General features: G+C 39.6%; 2 protein-coding genes across 2 annotated transcripts in view; one reads left to right on the forward strand and one right to left on the reverse strand.

Annotated features, from left to right (window-relative positions):
* The window catches only part of LOC136437838 (Fanconi anemia group A protein-like), a 21,781-nt gene extending 16,278 nt beyond the window's left edge, over positions 1-5,503 (forward strand). Inside the window, exons 36-47 of the mRNA XM_066432362.1 lie at positions 157-262; positions 449-508; positions 902-1,012; positions 1,386-1,498; positions 1,816-1,926; positions 2,452-2,530; positions 3,009-3,071; positions 3,369-3,453; positions 3,575-3,653; positions 4,157-4,298; positions 5,018-5,116; positions 5,268-5,503. Of these exons, the coding sequence (XP_066288459.1) occupies positions 157-262; positions 449-508; positions 902-1,012; positions 1,386-1,498; positions 1,816-1,926; positions 2,452-2,530; positions 3,009-3,071; positions 3,369-3,453; positions 3,575-3,653; positions 4,157-4,298; positions 5,018-5,116; positions 5,268-5,333 (1,114 nt within the window). The 3' untranslated portion in view covers positions 5,334-5,503. The remainder of the gene's footprint in view (positions 1-156; positions 263-448; positions 509-901; positions 1,013-1,385; positions 1,499-1,815; positions 1,927-2,451; positions 2,531-3,008; positions 3,072-3,368; positions 3,454-3,574; positions 3,654-4,156; positions 4,299-5,017; positions 5,117-5,267) is intronic.
* Positions 5,502-12,248, reverse strand: LOC136437842 (uncharacterized). Its single transcript, XM_066432370.1, has 7 exons — positions 11,566-12,248; positions 9,801-9,888; positions 9,560-9,654; positions 9,006-9,107; positions 8,416-8,472; positions 8,107-8,211; positions 5,502-6,128 (listed from the first exon to the last, which is right to left on the reverse strand). Exons 1-7 carry the CDS (start codon positions 11,647-11,649, stop codon positions 6,066-6,068), a joined length of 594 nt encoding a protein of 197 aa, XP_066288467.1. The 5' UTR covers positions 11,650-12,248; the 3' UTR covers positions 5,502-6,065.
* Positions 12,249-12,288: the final 40 nt, after the last annotated feature.

The raw sequence follows: 12,288 nt of genomic DNA on the forward strand, positions 1-12,288 counted from the left end.
AAATCTTATTACCATGTCTAACCTTCATCGACATACTATGAAGGGTGTATACCTCAGTGATTACTGATTTGATTTAGTAAGTCTCGTTAAATTGACTACATTTGCAGCTTATATGCGGCTTTCACTGTATTTTTCAATCGTACTGTGTTGTTCCAGACTGTGCATGAGTTTACCAGCCGAGCACCTGTATGGAGTCAGTCCTCAGGAGAGACTCAGCACTGAAGCACTGTCTGCAGTAGCTGGATTCATCAACACATTGTTGGTAAGTTGTATCCACCCTTCCAGCCAACTCTTCTACTGGCTAGTCAGACAATTAAAACATTTGGAATTGATTTCTTCTTACAATTATTCAAAACAAGGACAATTGAATAAAAACATGTATGCAGTAAACAGCTTTGATAGGTCGTTTGCTGAGAATCTTCAACCATCTTTTCTGCACTTTTTACAGAGGAATCATGTGGGACAGTCTTCTTGTCTTCCGTTTGACATGACATCCTATTTAACAAGGGTTAGTGGACAGATTTCTGATCTTTTTCTTATACTATACTAGACATCAATAAAAGGACTGTTGTTTGTAACAATTTGTAATGTTTTCGATATAATATTTGCCTGTACATGGCTGTACATGGCTTGAAGAATGACTTGCATATGCAGGTTAGTGCAGGTGAAATGAAACTGTGCAGGTATTTTTAAAGTCTACCTAGGTGTATATTGTTTGTGTATTTTGGTTTATTTTATCAATAGTTACCACATGTGAAATGTTGAAGAATCAAAATGGTTTCTAAATTGTTACCAACGTCATTCATAGTCCAAAATAGCAGTGCAGGTACACATGTATAATTTGTCTAGTGCAGGTGGGTTTATTGAGTCCTTCTGTACTATTTCTCTTATGTTCTACCAGGGTGCCCTCAAAGTTGTAACTTCACAGTCAGACAGTACAGTGTCTGGCAATAAAGAACAGTGGCTGGAACAACTGCTGACAGCGAGCCCACTACTGAAAGTCTCTCTACTGGTGAGAACTGATACATCTGTACCTCTAACCTTAAAATGCAGTTATATCTCAATGACATAGAGACGAAAACCAAATAAATGCCATTTTGAATTATTATTTTGGAATGAACCAGGAAGGATCTTTTGTTGTGAAATTTGCGGAAAATATTTGAGAGAAACTGTCTAAGGAAATAGAGAGAAAAATGCTTTCAAAGGGTTTATGTATAATTTTTTTCATCGGGTTATATTTATATTTTATATCCTTTTCTGGGTATGCCAGCAAGTCTTTTTGGTTGCTTTCATTCATACATTGCTTTTGTATGAACTGTTGAGAAAAGATTGTGTGGAGCCTTTTTATGTTGATTTCTTTTTGGTGGTCATTTGTCCACTATCAGGCCTGGTGGACAAACCTGAAGCCACTTGTGTCTCACCTATGCTGTGGATTGGCGGAGGGAAAACTTCCTACACCCCTCAGGAGGGTTGATGCTCTCATACAGTGGACTACAAGGTTAACATCTATAATGTTGGAACATAGAATTTGATGCAAAATATGTTTTTCTATAAATGAGTGTGCAGGATCTGGTATGTCAAAGTAGGAACAGACTGCAGCCACTTTGATATATCCTTGACATGATTTTTGCTAGCTATGAAAATACTATGATGATAATACAGTAGAGTGAACCTAAGAAAATGGAACAATTTCATTTTCTGAACTACATAACGTTATATAGTTCAGAAAATAAGATGCATGCTAAACTGATTTCCTGCTTACATAGTTCTGAAAATAAAATGCTAACTTCCCCCATGATATATTCTGTATTGCAGCATACTTGATGACCAAACCAGTGCTGGAGTTGATCCTGGTATGGGTGATGCCAAAAATGACATGTGGCCTATGGCTGCAGCGCTTTTCCATGGACTCAATACAAAATACAGGTACAAAACCGATATCAAAGATTTGCAATTTTTCTATTATAGTCTTATACTATAGTTTAGGTAAGGCAAAGTTAAAGTCCTTCATGGGGCTCCTGCACCAGATAGTGCATATGTCGGCACCCATCTGTTTCAATACCCTTGGGCCACACATCAGAGGTTAGTCCACTGGTAGTAGTGTGTGTTTATCTAGCATACTCTTTTCCAAATACTGAGTGCTAAGCTGAGAAAGCAATATGTACTAATTTTATAGTCTTTGGTATGACTGGGCTGGGGATCAAACTTACGACCTACCATATGCAAGGCAAACACTGTACCCACTTGGTCATTGCACCGGTTACAGTTTGAAGAAGTTGTAGGTAGGGTTAGATTTGATATGTTGGAATCCATGGTAGTCACTGTCTGACTGTGTATTTCCTTAGCTGATTGACAAAAGTGGATGATACGGTTTTGCGGGGTTTTTTTATTTGAAATTTTGAGTGAGAACAACATTGGAGTTGAGTGACTGATGTTGTTTTGCCTCTGCAGGTCTCGTTCCGTGGAGCCAACTAGCACTGCCAGAGTCATCAATGTCATACAGAAACTTGAAGGACCAGTGGGTGAAAAGGTACATAGGAATTTTAAACTTTTAGCACTCTGAAGTAGCCGTTTGCATAATTGGCACCCAATTCCCTATTGGTTACGGAGTTAGGCAGTAGAGAGAAGGTAAAATTTAAGGCTTTTTATGCTGAAAGTGATCTCTCAGTTTAACAGTTTAACTCAGAGAAGACACATGCTATGTACAGTATTCACTGGTTCATTGAAGGTGAGAAATTCCACTTGCTCATTTTGACAAGACAATGAACAGTGGACCACAGCTTTTCGTCCCGTCCTTAGGACTGCAACCCTTTCCAGTGGCGTGCATCCCGGGTTAGCGACACAGCCGGGATTTAAACTCATGACATCTAGGTCCAGAAAAGGGTCACTAACTGCTGGACTATTCATGCTACACTGTTGAGAGCACATACACAACCTTACATTTAGAAGGTTTTGCTTTTCCATGACAAGCATTTGATGGTTAACAAACTTGTGAATATGTCCTCCAGGTTGCATCCTGCCTACTGTTGATGACCATATTACACTTGTCAATAGTGGACTTCACCTGCCAGGTTTGTAAAACCAACTTTAGTCTGAGTAAATCCTAAACTGATCAATTCTTATTGATTGGTGGTTGCCAGTGGTACAAATACTGTACAGTTACATGGATGTGAAAGTGGGATAAACTTTTCAAGTATTTAGTTGCCACATTTTCCACACAACTGCATTTTCACACAAAAACATTTTGGCTTTTCTAACAGGTGGAAAGTGACTTAATAGCAGATTATGGGTGAGATAGTAGCCAACATATGAGCTGTGTAGACCTGAAATTTATTGTCTAGGAGATTTTGTTGTTGTTTATTTACCAGGAATCTAAGCCAGCCCACAGTCCATGGGTGAAGCTAGCTCAGTCCCTCCTGAACACCTACCCAATGACTCTGAATATCTTTAAAGGTAAGGATTCTGTCATTCTTTGAAAATTTAAGTTTTCAGTGAATCTGTACTCTTCTCAGTGATCAGCTTACAATAACATACAATGTACCTCATCAACTCCATTCTATTTTGTTCCCAATAGATGACACTGAGAACCCTTTGACTCAGGCCAGACTGTGTCCAGACAGGCTGTACCAGCTTGTGCCAGTCATGTTTTTCAGGTATATCAGGTACTTAGCATTTACAAAAACGAGTTGTGTTTTTAAGACAAAGCGGTAGATCTTGCATGTTGTCATTTTACATTCCTCTACTTGGTATCCCATGTTCTCACATGGTCCTTTTTTCTTGGGTTTTTATTGCATTCTCTGTGTGCTCATCCAGAGACTCGCACCACTTCTGTCTCTTTCAGAACATTCCCATGTGCTACAAACAGTATAACACACAGTAGAACCTGTACAAATTACCACCTCTAAATGATCATCTGGCCATTGTGTACCACTTTTTGGCAGTCCCTTAGATAATTCTTCCAATTGAGACAAGCATTAAAGATCCTGTGTATAGTGACCACCTGTCCACATATAACAGATTTTATTGGTCCTCTGGCTGATCTTGGGCAGGTTTGACTATATTCTAAAGGCAGCCCCACTGAACATATTGTATGCCTGGAGCCGTGAGTGCCTGCATTTCAACCAGATGAACATTCATGTATTTTGTACATACCCAGGACCCTTGTTGCCTGTCCTGTGGACATCCTACAGAATCCCAAGTTTCTCCCCACTGCCCTGTCCATGCATGTCAAGGTCAATGGGCTGTACCAGTCTGTAGGAGGGGAGGAGGTGTGGGGAGGAGCAAAGGTCACATACAAGGTGGGACCACCTTCTTAAGTTCTAAAAGTTGCTAGGAGAGAACTATTAGATATAGTTTATTTGTGGAGCCTACACTGAGTACTGCTTAACCTTTAATATATTTATCTCCATGAAAAAATGGAGATATTATTTTTGGTGTGTCTGTGTGTCTGTCTGTCTGTCTGTGTGTGTGTGTTTCCGGACTATTGTAGTCAGCATAACTCAAGAACCTCTGGATGGATTACAATGATATTTGGTATGTGGGCGGGTGTTGTGAAGCCAAAATTCAAGGTCGATTTTGGGCCCCCTGGTATGTGACCTTGGTACTGCAGCAGAACTTCAATTTTTGTGTCTTTTGACCTGGACGTGCTATGGTGTTGATTTTTTGGTGGCAGATAGCTTGTGATGTAATAAAGAAGTTGTGTAGGTTTGGGCCCCCTAGCAGCTTGCTCTGGAACTGCAGGTTTTTAATTCTTAATGTTGTTTTCTGAAATGTATTATCCAATGATACAAATACATTTTTCTGACTTTCTTCTTTTAGTCCTTTTTACAAAAACTATTTTACCATTTACTATGAGATTTTCTGGTAATACAAATGACCACATGCATAGTTTCTAGCTTGTTTCTTACTGATTGATAGATGTTCTATGGCTAATATATATCCAAACTTACGGTTCTGTATCCTCCTATGTTTACAAGGATTAATCTCATCTATAATGATATTCTATATGTTTCATTAGGGCCAACTTCTCACCTTGGATCTGATGGGCCAGATTACCAGAATCCTGATGCACTGTATCCCACAATGCAGTGTGGAATCCCTGAGACATTTAGACAAGGTAGGCACATTTCCTATGCAATTTGTCGACTATTTATTAAATCATCTAAATATCAGCTTGTTCTCTGGTTATAACAATGTTAAAATTTCTGTTGTCTGGATGGGAGGAACAAATTACAATTATCTATTTCTAAAACTGTTTTTATCTACAGGGTATCTTGGCACAATGTGACCCAGATATTCAACTTCAAGTGAAGAAGAGGCTGTCATCTATATAGGGAGAATATAGTTAGTATTAGTTACTGTTCAGATTTATAGAATTACAGTGTCTGCTATGTCTAGCTTGATATAGTTAAAGTTTGTTAAAGATATTTTGCGAGTCTTGAGTCTAAATTTGATACCATGATAATGAAAGTTGTGGTTACTAACAATAAAATCACAAACCATTGTCAGGTCTTGTAAGCTTTATTAGAATTTATTGCATTTAGATTATACGTTTAACATAGTCCCCACAATATTTCATTCTCCCCTCTTTATTGTTCCATTTCATGTGAACAAAAAGGGAAACATGGGGTATTAAGTTAACCATCAAAATACCTTTCACTATTTGAACACAGATTATACACAAATTATTGACTAAGTTTCAAACAAAAATTAGTCTTCTTCCATATCGGAATCCTGAATATTTCTTCAGCCAACTCTCAACAGATCTCGAACCCCAACTACACGGGGTTGTACTCTTATTAAAACTTTTACACTGATGGTATTCCTACATGTATCCCAGTCAAGCATTAACTTCTGCTATCTTGCAGCTTTGGTTTGGTAAAGTGCTACTAGACATGGGCTCTTTCTTTCTGTCTGCTATTCAAAACAGGATTTATTTTATCCATCACATCTAAGAATACAAGTTTGTTGCCCTAGTTAGATACAGAACAGTTAAGATAAGCTTTAGGTGTGGGTTACAAGAATTCATTTTTTATAACACAAGGGTCGAGTCTTTTAGTTAAGTCCTACTCCTTCACACTTCCTTCTGCAGGTGGTTCACTTGGTACTTCAGGTGGGGGTGTCTCGGTCTGAAATAGAATGGAATAGATAAAAAAGGTTAATTGCAACAAAACGATCCTTAAAATTGGAGTCACTGAACTTTCTTTGATACAATGCTGGAGTTTCTAGTTGTTCATGCTGTCTACCAGTTTAACCTTCTTCCTGCTGAAGTAGCTTTTTGGTATTGGATTTGTATTGGTTACAGGGTTAGGCAGCAGGGAGAAGGTTAATGATTGCTGTATAATGTCACTTTCATGTGGTGACAGTGATTGTCAAATTCCCATTTCTACAACTTGACAGCCTACCATGTAAGAAACCCCAGGTTTTTTGCCAGAGGGCATCCCTTAGCAGGGGGAAGATTAAACAATCAGTCCATGCACATACAAATCTAAACAACAATTGCCACGAAGTTTCACTTTCTTATTCTTATCTCTGTAGTCGGCCATTCATTCATTCTAGGCCACTGACTAAGGCCACTAACTAAGAAACCTATATATTTGTAGAAAGAGAAATGACACATGTACAGTTGAACAGAGGATGATTTCAGAGACAGGAAAGTGCATAATGTGCACTTAATCAGTTATACAAAAAGGAGTACAGATTTGTACTTGAAGTTGGATTTCAGTGTTGAACTGCTCTGGATAGCAACTGTAGCAAGTTGACAGAATCTGCTCTATCGTCTTATGACTGAAGAGGGCAATCCAAAGGGAAGGACATGTGACATATTTGCTTGGGAATAAAAAAGATAAAGTTTAAGACCTTGTCAATGGTATTGATCATAGTGAATCTGTGATTAGATACAGTATAGTACATTCTAATGCGTTTTGATAAGTGTAGATATGAAGCTGCAAAAAGGGAAGTGATTAAACTTGATTACTAAAATGCAGAAATACCAGGTAATAACATAAAAGCATAAAGACTTTAGACAAGACACAGAAGTTGCTGCAATCACAATAGGTTCATCAGGACAGGATACAACAAGTAACTTTTCAGGGCACAGTGTCATTGGGCAGGTAGATTTGGAGAGGCAGAGGCAACACCTGGTGAGTGGAGTGTACCTGTCGTGTTCACAGGTTGTCGTACAAGGTGTTAGTGATGACTGCCCGCAGCAGGCTGACCTGTGATCCCTCCTTAACAAAGTACAACCACCACCTGTCATTGTTAGTGACAACCACGCTGCTCTACACACCAACCAGATAATGTTACAACAAGGGAGAATGTCAACAGGTTTTGGACGTGTAGATTTTAATGTATTTCTGTTTGATTTCGTTGATGAAGTTTAGACATCCAGGTAATAAGATACGAAAAAAAAACAGTTACTTAAGCAACTGGATATGATTTTGGAAAATCATATCCAGTTGCTTGAATAACTGTTTTTAAAAATTTGCCAAAATCATATCCAGTTGCTGTTCTTTGGAGTGTCCTCTTTACATTGGCTCCTTTGAACTAGCCTGGTATCTATTGCCAGCTATTATACTATGATACTAGGCTGACGATCGCTTCCCTTTCTGAATTTTCTGCAGAAAAGCTAAGAGCGTTCAGAGGACCAAACCAGAGCTAGAATAGGATGGTTGCCAGGATACCCGTGAAGAGAGTTACAAGAAAAATTTGACCAAAAAACAAGTTTAATTATAACAGTCCGCAAACCTGTAGACATTCTCTATGGTGACACCTATACTACATTTGGAGGCCTTAAAATACCCTTATACAAAGCAAAAAATAGCTGTTAAACTCACTGAAAAAATGATTGCAAGAGTAAAGCAGGTTAGGCTGACATGTTGATGCTCTGTAAGACAAGTTAGATCACGTTAAATCTTCAGGAAGACTGATGAAATGTTTTCAGGAAAAAATAAACTTTTTCTGTTCATGATTGGATATTTTCAGGATTTTGCACTCTTTTAATCAAATGTCATCAGCTGAAATCATCCACTGTCGGTTGTATGATCATCAAAGATATAATGTATTTGAACACTTTAGAAAAACGCAGTATATTTTTCTAGTACTTACATGTGGTGCAGATGCACTACCCGACGCCTCTTCTTCATCAAGTTTTTGATAGTAAAATATTTCTAGTGAAGTTGTGTGTGATAGGGCCACGAGAACGCAGTAGACCTGGACAAACATAACAGATATACACAAATCCATATATATCGCAGACGCAGTCATTTTCATCCATAGCAGAGCTTCTAGGCCTTACAGAAAAATGGGTGCTAAAACATATGATGCTAGCATTTTTTACAACGACTTTTGTTCCTTGACTGTATTATACATACACTAGAAGCGAATAGACTCCAATGCGACAACAATGCGACTTACATTCGGGATGATGCGGCAGACCATGAACGCTGGGAAGAACGGGTGCACGAACAGGTTCTGTGGAGCAAAGGAAATACATGTATTCTGTCAATCACGGGACACTGGATGTGAAACCTCGACATATCTGCGTCGGTGAATGGGTTAAACGTCATTCTAACAGAAAGAAACTCGGGCTGACAGAAATTTCGGCTGAACCTAGGACCTATAGCTAGCTTGTCGAGAATACTAGTACCTTAGCTAATCACTCTAGACAAGTGACCACCTAATGGGTACAGGTGACAGGCGGTTAAAAGACCACAATTGGACGAGTGTTGATGTGGAAATTTTCTCTATTACTTATTAAGTACGCAGGTATATATATATTTTATAATATAATGTAATACAAAAAAACATGTCGACTCAGTTTTCGCCTAAAGCGGATGACCGAAGATCAGGCGGTCTCTGATTCGCAGTTTTCAGCGTTTGATCGAAACTTTCAATTCCAGTCAATGCACACTCTTGTTGTTGGACGTTGTTTTTTCTCTCTTTGTTTAGGGCTTTGTAACGTTACATGTCAAACAAGTGCGTGTCTTCCGTTTTGCGGCACTTACCGCTTCCCAAAGTACAGCCCGCTGGTACATCTGAACGGCGATCTCCAAACACGTGAACGTGATGACGGCTGCCGCCCAGGATTTCATCACTGCAATTCTTTCCTGAAAAAAAATCAGCATGGCAGAATTGGTAAGTCTTCCTAGCGGTTGATACTAAAATTACAATTCATTTCTTTTGACTGAGAGTCGGCAGCTGGTGCCCGGGATTTCAATGTTGCAATTTTGTCCTTAAAATCAGTCAATAATCAATGACAAAATGCTACAGCAAGATAGCATAGAATTGGTACATCTTGACAGTTCACTGGTATCAATTTAGTTTGATTACGTTAAACGGTACAATCATGGTCACTTCATTCGTTGCGTTACTCTTTTCACTAGTCCAGGAAGAGTTCATTTTCTAATAGAGTATCAGAGGCGTTACGTAACGTTATCTTCTTTCCATGTTTTAGCAAGTTTGTAATTAAGGCATATAGCGTTCATCCCTTTTTCCAATATACTGCTTTTACGAAATATCTCCGAAATATTAAGTTAAAGAGAAATGACAGGTCGGTTACCTTGCTGACTCCGTAGATGAATCCCACGGTCCACAGTAATATGGTGATGTACATGGCAAAGTTTAGATAGATCAGACCTCTGGCGTAATCCACAGCTGTGACAGTAAACACAACAACCACAATAGATAACGACATTCTATTGCAAATTTCGATGAACGCCACAGAAGTTAACATTTGTATGTCCAATGATAAGAAAATAAAAGAAAGATAGGCAAAAAATTGTTTATAAAGTAAAACGAACCTTTTTGACTTCTTGGGTCGTCACTGTGGTTACCCTTCTTCATTTCTAGGTCCCAGACCTCCGCACCGATACAACAAGCGCTGATGACCTGGAACCAAATCATGCCGCGTTGCTGGTTATCTCTTCTTGATATTACAGGCTTGATATACATGCACGATTATGTACAGTTCGCTGCAGTGCGTTTCGCTTCATGCAAAGTCCGTTCGCTACATTTGAATGTTATTTCTCTAGACAGACAAATAAGCAGTTTCGAGAGGACTGGCCTGGAAAAGTTCCAAACTGTAGACCTGAAATGTAAATACTCTCCAAGCAGAGGTAAGGTCCGGAGTATTTTCGCAGTATTCTATACGTCTTTCTACTTGTGCGGTTTTTGTTGGGTCTTCCTCTAGATACCGCGAAAATACGTCGAAAATACCCCGGACATTACCTCTGCTTGGGAAATAAAATGTAATTATTAAACAACCAGCTGTTCTGAACTTTCCAGTGGCGAACTGAGAAATTGTTCACAGCACTCAGTCACATATGTTTCTAATCACAGTAGTAGGATGATAAAAACAATCTTTATTGACACAACAAAAACAACAGCAACGCATGGTCTTCTACAACTATACATGCCAACAAACAAGTGGATACAAAAGAATTAACCTACGTTAATGATTAAACATTTTTAGCGCGTTTAGCGTATCACTTACACTACATAATATACGCATGAGATACTAGTACACTTCTGTGTTAGAGAGCATATAATTGAGTGGTACAGAACAACACAACAATGGCACAAGAACGGAACGATACAGACAACCATGATGGGAGCTCGAGTAAGAATTCCATTTCTAGGTCGGTAGACTCCAATGTTTTGGCCAAAAAAACTCCAGAACAAGAAACGTTACACTTCAATACTAGTGTTTGTTGCTGTCATCAGCAAACTAAACAATACCAGCATGACACCCGGACGCTAATGTTAACGTTTGACCCGATTGAAAGTTCTACCCTTGTATTCACACTCCCACGGCGATCATACCTTCGATATCTCTAATTTTATGAATCATTTAAGGATCGTGCTGGCCTCATTGATGAAAGTGTCTCGTATAAGAGTGAAAGTGCCGTTCGTACCGAAATTGTAGTTGTCAACACCTACACGCTGCACTCGTTCATTCCTACCGCGTCATTAAACCTATACGAGAGATAATTCATCTTTAACTATGCGAGAAATAATTCATATCTAAAAACAAGTATCAAACGTTTCCCTTTGAGTTATCATACCCCGCAGGCATGGGTCACCTTTAGTTGCCATCATGACAACCATAGACAAGACAGGTGTGACTCCTCTTCTTCTTTTAATATCCCACGTTCATTGCGATTAATGATTCACACACGTATATATGTAAACCTTGATATCCAACTTCCTTTTTTTGTACTTAACTGTTTGTACTAGAGCCTTACTTTAAACCTTTCCTGCACGAGCTTAGACACAGTTCAGTACCACCAGTTGACCTTTTAAGTATTTGTGTGACATTTAGCGAGGCGCAGTCACCATTTAAAGGTCTATTACCTACGCACCATAGGTACTAATAACACTTGTTTGAACAGGGGGATTGTCGTTCGTTTGTTTGTCTAGTGTCTGAAACGGAGTTTAAGCCTGTCTGTTTGTCTGCTAAAACCAACCCTGGAGCACATTTAGTCTAGCTCTCAATTAAGATCTAACTTATTCTAAGCACATTACAGGCCTAGGACACACATACAAGCAAAACAAATATGTACTTACCACCATATAAACACCGCAAATATAGCACCCCCTCTTCAACGTCGTGAAACAGGCTGTCCGAAACGGCAGACACAATTCAAACATTTTGAGCTGGCGGTATGTGAGTGCACAGTCCGGAAAAAAAATGTAGACTGGAACGAAAACACCCACTTGGGTCCTCACTGGGTCGTCACATCGACTCTAGCTGCCTCAGAGTTGTTGTCTTGTTATAACAGCTGGCAGCGAATGCAAACCGGTCCCTTGGCCAGGAAACCGTTCCAACAACGTTTCCTCTTGTGCACAGAAGGCGGTAGAACTCAGGCAAGCAGCACAGTTCACCTATATTTTTGTTCCAGGTGTTCAGTCGAGCTGATCACGTGCTGCTCCGCCCCCAGCTACCTTCTCCAAACTTGTTCAGCAGGGTACTAGCACTCGGTTGAGAAGACACACCGTCCCAGCTCTTAGACAACCTAGATTGTCTGCCAGGTCTTCCTGCTGTGCTCTTGCTGTCTGATGAATATATAGACGTGTTGGTCAACGCAATACCACGTTCCGTTACAGTTGCCTGAATCTCTAGGAACTGACAAAGTTACCGGAAACAGGAACCAAAACTCATATACCAGAACGGTCATGCGAACGTGTATGGCAGAGGGCAACGTCCGCGGGCGACCCTTGCGTCATTTCACCGCCAGTGTTTGCTCAAGCCAAGAATGACGGGGCGTGGAAAAGTGTTTACTGAATGCG

Source organism: Branchiostoma lanceolatum, chromosome 7, assembly GCF_035083965.1.
Source record: "Branchiostoma lanceolatum isolate klBraLanc5 chromosome 7, klBraLanc5.hap2, whole genome shotgun sequence".
NCBI lineage: Eukaryota > Metazoa > Chordata > Leptocardii > Amphioxiformes > Branchiostomatidae > Branchiostoma > Branchiostoma lanceolatum.

Bases quoted from the DNA above. Each gene is read 5' to 3' on its own strand.
- LOC136437842 (XM_066432370.1), bottom strand. From the start codon at position 11,649: ATGTTTGAATTGTGTCTGCCGTTTCGGACAGCCTGTTTCACGACGTTG. The intron at 9,889-11,565 runs GTAAGTACATAT...ATTTGGTTCCAG, and splicing joins TTTGCGGTGTTTATATGGTG to GTCATCAGCGCTTGTTGTAT. The intron at 9,108-9,559 runs GTAACCGACCTG...ATTTTTTTTCAG, and splicing joins TCATCTACGGAGTCAGCAAG to GAAAGAATTGCAGTGATGAA.